This window comes from Heterocephalus glaber, unplaced genomic scaffold (genome assembly GCF_053883595.1).
Source record: "Heterocephalus glaber isolate CG9 unplaced genomic scaffold, H.glaber_assembly_v1.0 deba00001479, whole genome shotgun sequence".
In the NCBI taxonomy this organism is placed as follows: Eukaryota; Metazoa; Chordata; class Mammalia; order Rodentia; family Bathyergidae; genus Heterocephalus; species Heterocephalus glaber.
In genome coordinates, this window is record NW_028258316.1 from 4,546,192 (window position 1) to 4,564,298 (window position 18,107).

Genomic DNA, 18,107 nt, shown 5'->3' on the forward strand with positions numbered 1-18,107 from the left:
CACTGGAACAGGTGTGACAGTGGCCCTTGGGGGCACCCAGCTTGAGCAAGCCCAGGTAAGATTGCACCCCAAGGACTCCAGGTACCAGAACAAGCTGCTCAGTGCCAAAAGGCTAGGGGTTAAAATGACCAAAAGCAGAAAAGGAGGAGTTAGGAAGCAAATTTAAGTCACAGTTGCTGAAAGTAGAAACTCACTGGACAGTATGAGCGGATTAGACACAGCCCAACAGAGAGCTGGGAGCTTTCTCTCTGATTTAAGACACTCAGAAGACAGATGAGAAGGCACAAAATAAACCCAGGAGAACTGAAAAGAAAGGACAAAAGAGCAAGGAAGGCTCGGGGGGGGGGGTCTCAGTGCTTGCCAAGTGTGCATGAGGTCCTGGGTTCCAATCCCCAGCACCGTGAAAAAGAACAAAGGACAATTAGTAATCCAAGGCAGTTATTAGAAGAGAATTTTCCAGAAGTGGCAGAAGATACATCCTCAGATTCAAGCACAATGAGTTCTAAGCAGAATAAGCAGGACACAGGTGTACACTTGGACACCACACATCGAGGTATTTGGGAGACCAAGGATAGAGGGAAGCAAGTGAGAAAACGGAGCAGAAGGCTGAAAATGAATCTGACCTTCAGCAGCGACAGTAGGCAGAAGGAAACCAAACACTCCTCAAACAGTATGGAGAGGAGACCACCACCCGCGCAAAACTCTTCCCCCGTACATCTCATTCATCAGGGTGAAATGCAGACCTGTTCAAAAGCTTTCCTAGGGCCAGGGATTTTTCAGTGGTTCTGGCGCTTGCCTTGCAAGCGCAAGGTCCCGAGTTCAATCCCCAGTACCCAAATAAATAAGTAAATAAATAAAAGCTTTCCTAAAGGAGCGAAGGATACATTTCAGGCAGAAGTACACGGAACCCAGAGAGAAGGGCTGGCTTTTGCTAAGTCAGAGGTGCATGCTAGAATTTAATGTCGCCACTGATGTAGAAGATACAGCAAAGAAGGGGCGGGGAACAATCAAAGAAAAGCCTGGAAAGAAAAAAACAACAAGGGAAAAGAAGGACAGAATGCCTAAAATAAGACAGTAAAAAAACAAAATATAATCCCAATAAATCTAAAGAAACTAACACTGACAAGTGAAAGCCATAGATTTTCAGGGTGAGTACGTTTTGTAGATGCAAAGATACAGTCCCAAAAAATAAAGGTTCAGAAGCCAACAGGAAAAGGTTGGAACAAAAGATATCAAATAAGTGTTACTCAAAAGAAAATTGGGAGGGCCGGGGATTTAGCTCAGTGGTTTCGCCGCCTGCTGTGCAAGCGCAAGGACCCGAGTTCGATCCCAGGCACCAAAAACAACCCCAACAACAAAAAAAAAGAAAATTGGGATACACTGGGCATGGTGGTGCATGCCTGTAACCCAGCACTTGGGAGGCTGGGGCAGGAGGATGGCCATGAGTTTGAGGCCACCCTGGATGATACAGCAACACCCTGCTCAAAAAAGAAAGAGAGAAGAAAACTGGTATAATTCTATCACTACTGGACAGAGCAGACAGCAAAGGTGCTACGTAGTGACCAAAAGAGCAAGGTGCTGTAATCCCACACCCCTATACCTCCAGAGACAGAAAGCAAAATCTGACAGCTTTCAAGGAAAATTGGACAAATCCACAACCATAGTGGGAGTTTTTCTATTTTGCTTTTGGCGCTGGGGATGGAACGCAAGGCCTTGTGCACCCTGAACATCTGCTGTGACACTGAGGTACCTCAGGCCCTCACACCATGGGATTTTAACACACTGCTCAGGTATTTGTATAGCATAATCAGAAAATTCAACTTAATGGCCTATATCCAACAAGAGAATGTAGACTCTTTTCAGGTAAACAAACAAAAAAAACATGTAACAACCTACAAAGGAAAGTTCAACAGATGTCAGCCAACCTAGATCAGGAGTTGGTCAGCAAACTACAGCCCTTAAGCAAAACTCAACCCATTTTTATAAATAAAGTTTTATTCTTTTGTGGGGGTGGGGGTGGGCAGGGGTTACTGGGGATCAAACTCCGGACCTTGCGCTTGTGAGCCAGGTGGCGGCACCACTGAGCTAAATCCCGGGCCAATAGTTTTACTATTTATGGCTGTTTAGTCCTACAACAGCAACACTGAGCAGTTGATCAAATCCTAAGATATTCTTTATCTGCCCACTGATAGGAAAAGATTGTGGACCCTAATCTACATCAAACAGACCAATTTATCTGTCTACAAAGCAGCAAAATTGGAAACTAGTACCATAAAGGTCATCTTAAGGGTTAGAAATTAATGAACTAGGGCTGGGGATTTAGCTCAGTGGTTTCACAACCTGCTGCGCAAGCGTAAGGACTCTAGTTCAATCCCCGGTACCAAAAAAAAAAAAAAGAAATTAATGAACTAATCATCCAACACTATTAGTTACCAGAAGAACAGAACAATCTCAAAGGAAATGAGGGAAGAGGAGCAGAAATTAATTAAATAAACTCCAAATAAGATAAAGAAGTGAGGAAAGCCAAAATAAGATCTTCAAAAAGGTATCAGACGGGCCGGGGATTTAGCTCAGTGGTTCCGCTGCCTGCCTCACAAGCGCAAGGTCCTGAGTTTGATCCCTGGTACCAAAAAATAAAAAAGGTATCAGACAATCCTGGAAAAAACTAATCAAGGAAAAAATGAGAGGAGTCACAAAGAATGGGAAAAGGGACAAAGTGCCACTGCAGGGTTCTGCAAATTGACTCCAGTGTTTCTAACTCCCCTTCCAACAGGGACACTGCTGTAGCTGCAGTCTGTCAGGCAAAGAGCGGCTGTGACCTCACAGAAGCCAGCATGGATGAAGTGGCCTCTTCAGCTCCACCCCGCGAGCCGGGTGGGACAGCGCGGGCTGCTGGACTGTGGGGCTCACCTGAAGGATGGAGCGCCGAGGGGTAGAAGTCCACGGGGGTGCGGGCAGGGGTGATGCGGGGGTCCATGTAGGAAGGCATCATCATCCAGCGGGGGTCAAAGCCCAGCATCTGGGGGTGGTGCGGGTAGAAGGTGCGCTGCGGGTGGGAGGGCGGAGGGTACACCGGCTGCCAGTGCTGCATCTTGTACAGCTGCTCCTGGCGGGGAGAGAGGGAAACAGGTCACAGAGGTGCGCGATGAGGTGCCACACACACACACACACACACGCACGCACGCACGCACGCTCCAGCCTCCCCACAGGCAGCACGGAAAGCCCGCGGGACTGAAGAGGGAAGGGCCAACAGCTGCCCATGGGAGCTCCTGCTTGTCGCACCACTCCCAACAGGAGCCCCACTCCTGTGCTCCCTGAGACAGGCCAGGCTTCCTCATGGATCTGGTGCTGTCCTGGACACCTCCTGGGAACCACTGGGTGCTGCCACTTTGTCTCCTGGTCTACAGCCACCACCCCGGGATGGTCCCTTCCTCTGTCCTGTCCTCTCCAACCCCCCACTGTGGGCTCCCAGCTTCCAGAGAGCCTTCCGTGGTCCTCCCCTGCTGCTGCCTAACACGTGGCTGCAGGTGACCAATGGTCCCGTGGGACCCGCCCAGCCTGTGTCCCTGACTTCCACCCCGTGTCTGTCCCCTACTCTGCTCCACATCGCCCCTCGGCCACGCCTGGCCCTGGCACACGCTCGCCCTCTGGGGCACTTCTCTTTACTCCATCCCTTCTAGCTTTTCAGCTTAAGACTTCTGGAGCAGGCCAGTGTGTCCCCTGTTCCCCTAGGGCTGCTGCTTCTCTGTGACATTCGAGACGGCGCATGCCTGGTCCACTGTGGCCGACACCATCCTGGCAGGAATGGAGGAACACAGAGCATCGGGCCGGGCCCCGACTCCAAGCCACTAGGGAGCTTGGGGCCCACTTCCCACAGGAAGCCTGAACCTGCCATCCCAGCAGGACTCAGGAGCCGGCCAGACCCCGGGCACACCCTTCCCCTCTGCCACAGCTCATCCTGGGCTGGGTTCCCAGGTCCTCGAGGAGCCCCGAGGAGGTTCCCTAAGCAGCACCTCCACCACCAGCCGGGCACCCCCACCCCCGCCCACAGAGAGCAGCTGCCCCACCCAGGGCTCCTCCTATCGGACCCCAGGTCCCAGGAACTTTGACACCCCGCTGCCTGGGGCTCCTGAGGACGGACCCACCCCGCCTGGGAAGAGCTGCTGGGGTCTGCATGTCCGCCCGCAGGACACACGGCTCAGCACACAGGGGCCCCCGGATGTTCTGGTGAGCCCACAGCACAACTCAGAAGCTGCTGGCGGGTGGGTGTGCGTGTGCGCGTATGTTACCTGGAAGGTCTAAGGGCCCACACATTTGGGGATATTTCCAGATATGTTATGCATATATGATATTTCCAGATATGTTCCAGCTGTTATGCACCCAGCTGCTGGGCCTGCCCGAGCAACATCTCCCAGCCACCTCCATTTCCAACCCGACGCAGGATCCCTACCAAGGGCCGCTCTGCCCGTGGCTCTCAGCCCCAAGGAATCGCAGCTGCCCCGCCTGCCCAGAGCAGGTCCCCGAGAAGGGCTGCAGAAGGCCGGCACTGACAGTGCCCGGGACCCGTTCACAGGTGTCGCCGCACCAAGGCATCCCTGCCACAGGACCCGCAGCTCTCAGAACCTGAGCGGCTTGGCCCTTCACCCAGAGCCCGCAGGGCCCTCTCACAGCTCCCAGAGGACCCGAGGGCCCGCGAGTTGTGCAAGCACAAGTGTGGCAGAGGCTGAGCCACTCTGAAACGAGGGTGCTACTGTTCAGCCGCGCTACCACTCCGTCCCTCCCCGGGGCCACAACACCAGATCAGGACAGCACCGGGGCCTCGGTCACTTGGAGAGAGCGACCCGCTGCGTTGAGGTGCCACCCCAGATGTCACTGGGACAGAGAGACTGGGCGTTGCCGCTGCCTGCTCACCTGCTGCTGCTGCTGCTGCTGGCGCTGGAATCGGGGAGGAAGCAACTTCTGGTACTTGCTGAACTCCTGTGCTGGAGACCCGGCCTCCCTGGCCTCCTCCTCGATGCTGCTGCTCTGAGCCACCGCGGGAGAGGTGGAGGGCGGCTCTTCTAGGGATGGGGCGGGGGTGTCCTGTGCAGGGAGCTCCTCGGAGCCTGGGAACAAGCAAGCAGAGAGGGGTGCTGCAGGCTTGCCTCAGACTCCCACGAAACACCCCAGAGGCTGCGTCCGCCACCACCGTACAGAGGAGGGCGTGAAGGAGCACAGAGGCAGAGGGATTCTCGAGGCCACCAGCGGCAGCAGAGCTGGGAGATGTCACACGCCTCCGCCAAGTCAGAAAGCAGCCGAGGCCTAACCATGGCCCACACATCCACCGTCCCATCAAATGAACTCAACACATCAGGCCGTGAGACCAGGCACATGATTCAGCGTCTCCTGAGTGCTGTGTTGTGTTTTGTTTTGTTTCAGTTTGAGGCAGGGTCTCGCTATGTAGCCCAGGTTGGCCTAGAACTTGAGGCTGTCCTCCTGCCTCAGACTCCTGAGTGCTGGGATTACGGGCGTGTACCACCCTGCCCAGCTCCCTGCCTGTTCTTAGGGATATCTGCCGTGCCTACTGCAGGGGGTTTGGTGAGAATGGAATGGGATTCAGCAAAAGCTCAAGGAAGTTTCTAGGAGACCGGCACAGTCGTCAACACAGGGGTCAGGAAAACCGGAGATTCCCAGAGTCCTGGCCAGAAGCGCTTGAAGGGCAGAGCCGGGAGTGACTACCCGGGAGGACTGCGCCAGGTCTCCCAGGCAGAGCTGGCATGTGCTGCCAGAAGGGAATTAAGGTGTTTGCAGCCCACGCGTCCCTGCGTGGGCAGTAGCACAGGCGCCCTCTCCCATGGCCACGCAGCCTGTCCCTGCTGGACCCACGGCCAGGAGAAACATATGCCAGCCAGCAGACAGGCATCCCGAGGAAGAGTACCCCAGCCTCTGCTGAACGGTGCTGTGATGACAATGACGCATGTCATCAGCAAGCTGCCAACAGTGCACACTGCGTTGGCACAGCCTCTCACAGGGCACCACGTCCTGCAGATGAAGGAAGGGCCCGAGAGGCAGGGTTTCGGCAGTGTTTATGAAACTGAAATAAGCTGAGCATGGTGGTGCATGCTCATAATCCCAGCACTCAGGAGGCTGAGGCAGGAGGATCGCCATGAGTTTGAGGCCTCCCTGGTGAATTCAAGGAAAACCTGGACTACACAGCAGCCCAGTCTCAAACCAACAACCAACCAACCAAAAAAAAAAAAGTTGGAACGGTATGAGAGGCCCGTTCTCTATGTCCTCATTTTAGCCACAGGCTCCACTGAGGAGCCGGGGTGACTGTGCCCCAGGCTCCCGGGTGGTGGCACCAGCGCCTCCTCTCACCTTTGCGGACGGCAGGCCCGTTCTCCTGCAGGGCAGCCTTCTCGGGGCCCGGGGGCCGGGACACCTCCTTCTCCGCCTGCTTCTGGGCCTCGCTAGCCTTCTGGGCCTGCTTGCACTTCTGGTCCAGCAGCTTCAGTTTGGCGGCGCAGGCAGCCAGCCTCTCCTCGCGGGCTCGGCGCTCCTCCTCCTCCCGGCGCTTGCGGGCTCGTTCCACCGCCTCCGACATCTCGGACTGGATGAACTTCTGCCGCGGGGGTGGCTTGTCCTCCTTGTCCTCCACAGACTGCTGCCGGAACACACTGCCCATGGAGGGCTTCTGCCAAGAGAAGGAGTCTGGTGAGAGGCGGTCACAAACTCAGGGACAGGGGCCACGTGCTTTGGGGGATCAGTTTCCCTTCCCGAGGGCCCGGAGCACCTTCCACCAACACCCACCGTTCCTTGTCACAAAACTCTCCCTCCCTTGAAAATACAAAGCCCCAATTAAACAAATTCATTGTCACACACAAACAGCTTCAAATTGGTCTTTACATAAAAATTGCAGGCAGGGGATTTAGCTCAGTGGTTCCGCCGTTTGCCTGCCTCGCAAGCGCAAGGTCCCGGGTTCGATCCGCAGTACCAAAAGAAAAAGAAAAATTGCCAAGCGGGGTAGTGCACGCCTATAATCCCAGCACCACTCAGGAGGCTGAGGCAGGAGAGTCACTGCCAAGTTCAAGGCCAGCCTGAGCTACATAACGAGATCCTGTCTCCAAAAAAGAAAAAGGAAAATCAAGTCTAAAATCATACTTTTAGATATTTTCTCTAATTTTGAGTCTCTTGCTGGCAGCCAGTTACAAAACAAGCAGGGTACCAAAGACAGTACAAAGAACTCAACAACAAACAACCCCAGCTGTTGGCATTCTCATCTGATGTTAGAGACAGGGAAAAAAAAAATACTTCCTGTTTCAAATGGCACCATAGTTACACAGGCGTCTGCCACTGTCAAAGACTGTCAAACTGAAGTAATAAGACCGGGTTTTCTTGTAGGTCTGTTATATTTAACCAAGTAACGGGCTGTGCTGGGCATGGTGGGGAAGAGGGACCAGAAGAGAGTTCAAGGCCAGCCTGGGATACATATTAGCAAGACTCTCCCAAAAAATCAAGAGGAAGCAGAGGAAGAGGAGGAGGGAGGAAGAAGAAGAGGAAGGAGAAATGGTACCTTGGTTCAAGAACTTAATTTCTTCCATGATTCTGGTCACAAACCAAATTGGTCCTGAACCGAATCACATTTCCCCATAAAGTCAACACCAAAGTTGACCATAGAGTTTGATTCAGTTTGCAACCAATTCTGCTTGTGACCAGAACTGTGAATCAAATTAAGTTCATGAACAAGGTACCACTGTATTTGGGGCGGGGTGGGGGGGGTGCCGGGGCTCAAACTCAGGACCTTGTGCTTGCAAGGCAGGCGGCAGAACCACTAAGCTAAATCTCTGGGCCCTAGGTACCACTGTAATATGCAGCACATTTGCTATGGTTAAGGAGTTTCCTCCTAAAAAATTCTCATCATCCAAAAATAATCATTCTGAGGGTAAGATTATGAAACGCCAGTTCAGGAGCACAAAGGCAGTATTTTACACAGACACTCTGGACCGAAGCACACACTTTTCTTTCACTTTGTCACTCAACATGAATCTCTGGCTGTGCTTTGGAAATGGCTGTTCACTGATCACTGCTTGGTTTATACCATAAACTCCCTGATGTCCTGGCCTGGCATGGTGGCACACGCCCGCAATCCCAGCACTTGGGGAGGCTGAGGCAGGATGATCACAAGGTCAAGCCAGCCCAGGCAATGTAACAACTCCACAAGACTGTCTCCAAAATAAAAAATAAGCCGGGCATGGTGGTGCATGCCTATAACCCCAGCAGTGGGAAGGCTGAGGCAGGAGGCTCATGGCGAGTTTGAGGCCAGCCTGGACAACACAGCGAATTCTATGGCAAGCTGAACTATATAGCGAGACCCTATCTCAAAAGAAAAGGAGGAAAAAAAGAATGAGTGAGTGGGCTGGGGATTTAGCTCAGTGGTTTCACAGCCTGCTGCACAAGTACAAGGACCTGAGTTCGATCCCCAGTACCAAAAAAGAAAAAAGAAAAAGAATGAGTGAGTGAGTGAACGAATGAACGGCTGGAGATGTAGCTCTGGGCAAAGGTCCTGGGTCTGATACCCAATACTGGGCCAGGGATTTAGCTCAGTGGTTCCAGCACCAGCCGCGCAAGCGCAAGGTCCTGAGTTCGATCCCCGGTACCCCCCCAAAAATAGTAATAATGTTACCCAGTACTGCAAGGGAAAAAGAAAAAAGGTGCTGATCAGGTTGGCGACAAAACAGTTCCTTCCATCACAGCTCCAACCATTCTTTATTTTTGTGGTTGTTGAAATAGAAAAGAAATGTCACCAGGACTTAGCCTAGTGCTGAACTCAGCCAAGTGTGACCGCTCAGGACAGTGGCTTGAGGCCCTGCCGACCCGGCCTGGAGCTCGGGCACTCAGTGGCAAGGCAGAGCGAGGCATACCTGGTACTCCGGGCCTGACGCCCAGCCATGCAGCTTCCTGGCCGGTGGCTGAGGCTCCGGCACCTTCCAGATGCCTCGGGACAGGCTCGAGGCCTCACTCCAGTCCTTCCCTTCCTCCTGGGCTCGTCTGTTGTCGGCATTGTCAGCGGAGCTCACGGACAGCTGCCGCTGTCTCCTCGGGTCCCAGCTGTTCCTAGGACAGAGGGTGCTCATGTCACCCGTTCCCAGCAGCCAGCACATAAGCACCCCAGCCAGGCCCCTGGCGACCCTGGATCCAGCTGTCCCTGCTCCAGGTCCCTTTGTCAGACACACCCGACACCTCCCCTTCACCAGAGAGCACGCACAATGTCACTGTCACCCTCACGACTCCACTACTGAGGGAGGCGCCCACGGGTCCTGGGCCAGGCCCTGGGCCCCCACACATCACAGCTCCCCTCCCTCCTCAGGGGATGAGAGGTGACCCTGAAGGTGTCCCTTGAAGGAGCAGAGGAGCTCAGTACACAGCTGGAGCACGAAGGTGACATGGGTTCCAGTCAGGGCGTGTCGCGCTCACAGGTGCCCAGCCAGGGAGGCGGACAAGTGCGCTGTGTCCCCCACACAGCTGACAGATGGAGGGAGGAAGAGGCAGGAAGGTGCATAAGAAGAAAGAGCAACAACTGCTAGTGACCTCTGACCTGACCCTGGGGAATGCGGACACCACACGAAAGTCTCTGGCCCTTCTGAAAAGATCTTCGTTCTTGGACAACACCTAAGTAAAGCACGGTGCAGCAGCCGGGCTGGAAGGGACCAGATGAAAGGAAGGAAGCGACACAGACACACCAGAGGGGCGCTGGTCCCAAGGGCGGGAGGGGATGGCGTCAGGGAGGCCTGGGAGCCACCACGAAGAAGAAAGGATGGAGTCAGAGATGGCTCGGAAGCTGTCGTGTGGGTCCCTGGGGTTGGAAATCCCCGCCAGCTCAGGGACCCTGAAGCGCAGGCCGCAGAGCAGGACGCCGGGCCCTAGGCCCCGCCTGAGTCCTCCAGCTGAGCACTCTGTGCCCGCTGACTGCTGAGCCCTGTCCCCACAGCTCTGCACTGCTGCGGCTCTGGTTGGATTTAAACTCTCAGCTGCATCCCCTTCGGAGCTGAGTGTTCCAAGAACCGACCCAGCGTGCCCAGGGGTCTGGCTGGCGCCCAGCCACGGGGAAATGGGCACAGGGAGAGGACGTCTCAGAAGATGGTGACAGCTCCCTCCAGAAGGGTCAAGCGCTTGCTTCAAGGGTTTTTAAGCAAAGACGAAACAACAAGGAAAAGACTTGGACCCAGCCGTATCACCATGCAGTGACTGACAAGAAGACAGCTGAGAGAAAGTGTTTGCCACGGAACAAAGGAAGCGCTCTTTAAAATACAGCGCAGCAGTGAGCACGGAGGGGAGCAGCAACTCCACAAAGGTTGAGAGGCGCACGAGCACACGTAGCAGAAACGCCATTCACAAACCACAAGGATTTACAGAGCAGGAACCGAGACTACGGGTACTAAGATGAAAACCTAAGGGAACTGGCCGGGCACAGTGACGCAGGCCTGTGATCCCAGCATTCAGGAGGCTAAAGCAGAAAGATCCACATGAGTTCAAGCCCAGCCTGAGCTACATATCGAGACCCTACTCAGTAATCCAAAACCAAACTAAGCCAAAACAAACAAACAAACAAAAAACACTGGCTGGGGATTTAGCTCAGTGGTTCCGCTGCTGCTGTGCAAGGTTCCGAGTTCAATCCCTGGTACCAAAAAACAAACAAACTAAAAAACACTAAAGTGATCAGAGTGCAAGGGCACTGAACAGAATCAGTCCCACGCAATGAGAGGGAGCAGATCATACGGGCCATGCAGGTGTGTGGCTGCTCCCCGCCCTCCCTGGTATGCTCAAGCCTCGGAGGCCCCCGCTCAGATGAGGCAGGGAGTAAGGGCGATGCCCGGACTTCGCACAGGGAAGGCGCGGGCCATAGGGGAAGAGGCTGGGACTCGGGACCAGGCATAGCCTAGGGCCAAGCCCAGCCCGGCTGGCAGGTCCTCCACAGCCGACCTCAGGGACTGACGACCCGCATGCAAACCAGACACCCACCTGCCCCTGTGCAGCAGTGCCCTTGCTACAGTGCCAGCAAGTATGCCTGAGGCCAGGCCACACTGGGTATGGAGCTGTGCCGGGAGCAGAGGGGGTGCCTTACCACTTGGGCCGCCCATCCTTCGTGACCTCCTCCTCTTCCTCGTCATCGCTGAACTTGAGCTTCTCAGAATAGTCCACTTCTTCATGGAGGCCTGCAGCAGCGGGCAAGGAGGAGAAAGCAGCCATCAGTGCACTTGGGGCACCATGGGGCAGTGGCCTGCACCGGCCACTGGGCCGCCCCGACTGAGGGCCTTCAGAGCCATCAGGCCGCTACCTGCATAAGCTGGCAGGTAACCAGGAAAGGCAGCTCTGGCTCCCAGGAAGAGCAAAGAGCTCGGCCACACCAACCCCTGCAGACAGACATTTTTACATCTCGACAAAGTATTTGTACACTTTTATTTCACGGCACCAGAGTGAGCAAGGGAGGAAGAAAAGAGACAGGAGGCTCCCCTTGCATCACAGGAACCTTACAGGAGCCTGGAAGCTACTGCCTGCCACTCTCCAACCCAAAAGCTCACCAACCGATAAATGGGCAAAGTATGGTAAATGCACGTGGTGGAGTATTATCTGGCCAAGAAAAATGAGGAAGGTAGATGTACTCTACAACACAATTAACTCTGAAAGCATAACGCTAAGTGACAGAAGCCAGACGCCAATAGGTCACACATGGTGTGACTCTGTCCAGAGGACATGCCCAGAAAATGCAAATCCACGGAGAAGAGGGTGAGGAACAACTGTTAACAGGTATAGGGGTGTGGAAATCTTCTGCTGTTGGGTAGCGGGAGGGGTGCACCTGTGAATACAGTAAAAATGACCAAACTGCAGATTTTTAACTGGGGAGATTCTTTGTTATATGAAAAAATTTCAGGGCCGGGGATTTGGCTCAGTGGTTTCTCTGCCTGCTGCGCAAGCGCAAGGACCCGAGTTCGATCCCTGGTACCAAAAAAAAAAACAAAAAAAAAAACCATGCACAAGGTCCCAAGTTTGATCCCCAGTGCCAAAAAACCCAAAACAAAACTGAGGTATATGAAAAAATTTCATGTGAATCCTATCTTAGAAGAAGAGCAATAAACACAGGCGTGGTGATGTACACCTGTACTCCCAGCACTCAGGAGGCCGAGGCAAGAGGACTGCCACAAGTTTGAGGCCAGGGTGGACTACACAGTGAGTTTACAGCCAGCCTGGACTACATGGAGACCTGTTTAAAAAAAAAAAAAAAAAATCCACGAGTAAGCATGTCCAGAGCTGAAAGGAAGCCACCAGCCACCTCCTAGAGCGCAAGACCTAGGACCTGGACTGCCCCAGAGCATGGTCCCGAGCAGGATGCAGATGACACATTCTGCTTCAGCACCCTTGGAAGACTCACCAGGACATGTCACACCCTGCTCACAAAACAGCCCTGGTTAAGTAGAAAAGAACCAAAACCACACAGAAGACAACCTGTGACTACGACAGTTAAATCAGAAACCCAGAAATGCCACCGTAATTACAATGAACTCACTTACAGGGGGCACAAAAAAGAAATACTGCAAAGATCCAACCGGCCCAAAGCTTCCCATTCATCCTTTTTTTTTTTTGAGACAAGGTCTCACTATGTAGCCCAGACTAGCCTGAAACTCATGGTGATCCTCCTGCCTCAGCCTCCAGAGTGCTGGGGTCATAGGTGTGAGCCACCACGCCCGGCTGCCTTTTTGGGAGGATTAATGAAGCCAATAACTCCAGAAGCATGTAAGAGAGAAGACAGAAGTCACCAAATGACCAGGAATGGAAAGGCCTTGCTGCAGAGGTATAGACTGCAAGTTCACATGAATCACTCAGTGGCTTCAAAGCAATCAGGTTCCTTGGAAGACAACTAGCCTAGGACACAGATACAAAATGACACAGGAGGGCCAGGGATTTAGCTCAGTGGTTCCACTGCCTGCCTTGCCAGTGCAAGGACCCAAGTTTGATCCCTGGTACCAAAAAAAAAAATCAGAATGACACAGGAAATCTGAACAGGCCTGTGAGTAAGCGGAGAAATTAAACCCTAAAACATGTCCACCACGACCATGTCAGGGCCACCCTGTTTCACAGGGGATTTTATCAGGGTTTGAGGAAGAAAACCAAAATGCCTGCAAAAGCCCTTGAGGAATCAGAGAAGCGAGTTCTGGCTCATGGATGAGACCACTGAGACCTGGCACTAAAGGGCAGCAAAGATTAAAAGAAAATTACAGGGCCGAGGATTTAGCTCAGTGGTTCTGCCACCTGCTACGCAAGCACAAGGACCCGAGGAGTTCAATCCCCAGTACCAAAAAAAAAAAAAAAAAAATTACAGGCCAGCCTGGGCCACGCAGTGAGTCTGTCTCAAAAAAAAATGTCATCTCTTCCCCCCATGCTCCATACTGGGGGCTGAACCCAGGACAACCTACCACTGAGCTACATCCGGCCCTTTATATTTATTTATTTTTAAAATTTTGAGACAAGGTCTTATAAGTTAGCCAGGATGGCTTAAACTTGTGGCCCTCCTGCCTCAGGCTCCCATGTAGCTGAGATGACAAGCATGCACCAAGGCACCCAGGAAATGTGTCCCTTTAGTATGACTGAAGTTCAGCTGAGACAAAAGAATTACAGAAGAAAACGGTCCAACTGGGGGTGCGGAGCGGCAGAGATAATAAGCAAGGTAGAACACTTGCGCGTCATGAAACTGAGAGGTATCTGGGAGCTGTTTTTTAAGCTATTTTGTTTAAATTTTCCATTATCATCCAGCCCTGGTGGGGACTTCTGGGACCCCAGCATTCTGGGAGGCTGAGCCAGGAAGACTGCAAGCATCAAGCTCAGTCTTAGAGACCCTATTTCAAAACACTCAACGAGGACTGGGATGTAGCTCAGTACAAAGGTCCTGAGTTCAGTCCCCAGTACAGCATAAAATAAAATAAAATAAAATAAAGAGTTAAACAGCCACGTCTCCCTCAGCTCTGAGGTCCAGGGCAAAGGCCAGAAGCCCGTGTGGGTTGCCTGGGAAGCAGCCTCTGGGGTGACAGAAACCTGGGCCCACAGGGCATGGAAGGAACCTGCAGTGGCTCCTCGGGGACCCTGCCCCAGCCCACCTGCCCAGCCATCGTCAGCGTCCGTGTCCAGGTCGTCCAGGCCCTTGAGGTTCTCGGCGTTGATGATCGTGGGCCGTGGTGCCCGCTCCACCAGCTGTCGCAGAGGCCGCACTGGACGCGTGAGCCCCGGCCTGCTGTCCTTGCTGCGGAAACAGAAGCAGGTCAGCCCCGCGGGCCTGCTAGGCTGGCCCTGGCCCTGGGCATGGGCATTGGCCTGGCTCTGCTCCTACCAGGCTGGCCCTGGGCACGGGCGTGGGCCCCAGCTTGGCTCCCGCCTTACCTGTCCTGCTCATTCATCTGGAACTGCCTGAAAGGGACTCGGGGCTCCAGGCGGAGCTGTGGGGCGGGGAAGGGGCCTCGCTCCACAGGACCCTGGTTCTCGGATGACTGCGGCGAACACATCTGAAACAGAACGTGGTGATTTTCCAGGAATGGCAGAAATTCCAAGTTCCCCTTGGTTAGATTTTTATTTTTGTTTGTTTGTTTTTCTGAGAGAGGGTTTCACTGTGTGGCTCAGGCTGGCCTTGAACTCACAGTGATCCTCCTGCCTCAGCCTCCCAAGTGCTGAAGTCCTGGGATTACAGGTGCACCACCACGCCCAGCATTCAGTTAGAATTTGTTTTGCAAATGGAGGGAAAAGAAGCAAAGCTGGGGTTTCCTAGTGGATCTCACCGTGAGCATCCCTGTTTCCTCCCTGTAGTCGGCTAGTTAGTGTTAGGTCCATTTTGGGGAATGCTAAGGCTGACAGCATACCCACAGCATAGGCACGGGAGCCAGAGGCCCACAGGACATAAAAACAGGGTGGGGAGCTGCTGATCCACTACATCGGGCAGAGGGCGTGGGAGGGCAGACCCCAGGCACTGAACCCTGAGACTTACAAAGGCAGGCAGCATGTCATGGTAGGTGGGTGGGTGGTACACGTTGCCCACGAACTGCGAAGCCCCTTTGCGGACAGGCTGGGCTGGGCGGAGCGCGGGGTCCTTGGCATCGCTGGCGCTGGCTGACGAGGGGGCTCCGTCTCCCGTGCCCATGTTCCTGCTGCCCGGCTCAGGCGGGGAGGCATTCAGAGCTGTGGCAGCAATGATGTTTCGCCCACCGCCCTCCCTCCAGCTTGTCACATCTGGAAGCGGAAAGGGGCACAGGGGAGGAAAAGGGGAGCGGGCTTAGGAGGTTCAGAGAGTCAAGGGACCCCGCGATCACCAAACTATAAAATTAAAAAAATTTTAAAGAAAATAACAAAAAGTTAAAAACCAAAAGTACGGAATAGCACAGTCTGTCAAGGAAGGCTGGGGGCAAGGGGTGATCTTTGCTGTTGAGCTCGGAGAGAGGGTGAGGGTAATCGAGACACGGCCACGGACCACAGAGCCGGGGTGTGACGCCAGCACAGTCCCCGTGAGGCCGCCTCCGGTCCTTCCTGCTGCCACTGCTGAGCCAGGCCCGGGGGCTCAGCTCCACGGCCGGCCCTGGGCTGAGACTAAAGCCATGGCAAGGCACTGAACCGATGCCACCCGACAGGCCAGGCTCCCCTGTCCTCAGTGGGCCGGGGCCTTCCAGGGCCCCAGGGAAGGAAGCTAGCACTAAGACTTAGAGGAGCCCTTATCCCAGGGAACCCCTGGATAAACCAAACCCTAGGCACACTGTTTCTTCTCATGTATGTATCTGCGACAAAGATCGAGAGGTAAATCGAGTACAGTAAGGAGTAAGCAACTGTAGCAGTACACTGGAATAAACACAATTACCTGAACACAGTCTCACCCTCTCTTTCAAAATCTTTTTTTTTTTTTTTTTTTTGGTGGAACTGAGGATTGCACTCAGAACCTCTGCACTGAGCTCCATCCCCAGCCCTTTTCTGAGATGGTCTCACTCAGCTGCCCAGGCTGGTCTCCAACTTGCGATCCTCCTGCCTCAGCCTCCCATAGCACTGGGATTACAGGTGTGCGCTAACACACCCAGCTCACAATACTGTATTGTTCAGTAATATTTTCAGATGCAGCTGACCCCAGGCAACTGCAGAAAGAGAAACTGTAGGCCCGGGGATTTAGCTCAGTGGTTTCATCACCTGCTCTGCAAGCACAAGGACCCAAGTTCAATCCCCGGTACCAAAAAAAAAAAAAGAGAAGCTGTATAAAAAAGGAGACCACTGCAGGGGCCACAGAGCAATTAGATGTCCTAAGACTTCTCGGTCAACTTTCGGTTGGGAGCTGAGACACGAATGAGGCCCCCACTCACGTCTCTGTGAGAGAGAGGACCAGGATGAGAGCCAGGAACCAGGCTGCTCCCACTCTGTCCAAGTAAGCCGAGGTCCACCTGCTTCCTCACTTCACCAACAGGAGGGAACTGGTCCTGGAAGCTGCTTCTAGCTCCACACCTTTACAGCCCTAATTCAGGGCAACTCGGCTTAATTAACCCCAGAAAGGCACAACTCTTGTTCCAGACTACTTGGTTATGTATTTGCAGCAAACAAAACAAACCCACGAAGGCCACTGGCAAAGCTCGGTGGTCCCGTAGTGCACAAGACACCACCTCAGGAGGGGCCTTGGGGATTCATCAGGATTGAGATGAGGCAGGAGGGTTGCCGTGAGTTCGAGGCCAGCCTGGGCTACACAGTGAGGCCACTCGGAGGAAGGGCAGTGCGCCTGGGCTGGCTGCTCAAAGCCCAGGGACAGGGACAGGGCCACAGGGACCTGACTTGGCTGGGGGGACCCTGGCGGGATTCCACCAGGCTCGGAACCACCATGCAGCTGGCCCTTGTCACCCGGGTGACAGACGGGAAGGGACCAGAAGGCCAGGGAAGACTGGCCGAGAAAACATCAGCAGACACGACCAGGCCAGGGCTCCTGGCCTGGGTCTCCCTAGCAGGGCAGATGCGATGTGGGGATCCTGCTGTCTGGTAAGGACGAGGTCGGGGACAGGGACGAGGGCAGCAGGCAGACTCACTCTGCGGGCGGAGGCTTGGTCCTGGCCCATACGACAGATCTAAGGCGCCCTTTTCTCTGCCAGCCTTGTCCTGCCCCCCAGCTGCCTTGAGCGTCGGAAATTCCTCGGGAGAGAAGGCTAACAGTCGGCTTGAGCCCCTTAAACCTGCGGAGATCGGGGGACAGGGAGCAGTCAGCGGCATCGCCCTCCATCTGTGCCCGCCAGCTGCCAAGCGCCTGGGTGCTCCGTGCCCAGGCCAGACGTCACAGCTGCACGGCCACATCCCTGCCCACACCTGAAGTCAGGCCATCGGCCAGGAGGAGACCGCTACCCTGGGGCAACTCGACACAGTCCCTGGGCCACCTTGGGGCCGCCACACAAGCCCCGCCGTGGCCACCTGTACTCCAGTTCCACTTCCCACGCAGCCTCGGGGCCTGCCAGGCCGACACGGGGCACAGGCAACACTGGGAAGCGGTTCTTTCTTTGATCTGTCGCTCCTTGCTTGCCACCACCACCCCCTTTACAGAGCCACCTTGTCCCCTCCCCGCCTCCCGGCCTGCACAGCACACAGCAGATTCCACTGTGTGATTCCACACAGCAGATTCCACACAGCAGATGACCAGGTGACAAGGGCCGAATTTTAAGTTCCTGAGTAGGAACAAATTGGTTGGTCCAGACTAGCAAGTGCTCAGGACGGCTGTGACAGCCCGCCCACTGGACCCCTGAGGGGACACAGTGCACCTGCCACCTCCTCAGTGAGGGCCCCAGTCTGAGGAGCCACCAGGCGATTAGCCTGGGCGGGGACATCCAAGGGCCACAAAGAGCCACTGCTCTCAGACGGGGACTTCAACAGAGCAGCTGTGTGACGTTAAAGAGTCACGTCCACAGAAGGAACAGCGAAAGTCCCACTCTGAACCAGGCGGGACTATCTGGATATGTCAACAAGGCCTTTCTAATCCTTCTGCTCAAGAGCCACGAAAATATCACTGCAAGCACGGGTGAAACTCTTCCTCCAGACAACAGGGCAGAGGCTACCTTAGGCCCCAACACCACAACGCCAGCAGC

At 54.3% G+C, this 18,107-nt stretch overlaps 1 protein-coding gene across 21 annotated transcripts in view; it reads right to left on the bottom strand.

Moving 5' to 3' along the window:
- Positions 1–18,107, bottom strand: part of Prrc2b (proline rich coiled-coil 2B) — a 67,201-nt gene that overhangs the window by 22,618 nt on the left and 26,476 nt on the right. For 19 of the 21 annotated variants that reach the window (XM_087183035.1, XM_087183034.1, XM_087183029.1 and 16 more), the window contains exons 6-14: positions 17,064–17,207; positions 15,005–15,246; positions 14,407–14,528; positions 14,127–14,269; positions 11,102–11,192; positions 8,901–9,093; positions 6,358–6,673; positions 4,912–5,105; positions 2,911–3,106 (exon numbers count right to left, since the gene is read on the bottom strand). In XM_087183035.1, coding sequence (XP_087039161.1) covers positions 2,911–3,106; positions 4,912–5,105; positions 6,358–6,673; positions 8,901–9,093; positions 11,102–11,192; positions 14,127–14,269; positions 14,407–14,528; positions 15,005–15,246; positions 17,064–17,207 — 1,641 coding nt within the window. The remainder of the gene's footprint in view (positions 1–2,910; positions 3,107–4,911; positions 5,106–6,357; positions 6,674–8,900; positions 9,094–11,101; positions 11,193–14,126; positions 14,270–14,406; positions 14,529–15,004; positions 15,247–17,063; positions 17,208–18,107) is intronic. The other 2 variants (XM_087183023.1, XM_087183024.1) reach the window with 1 other exon arrangement.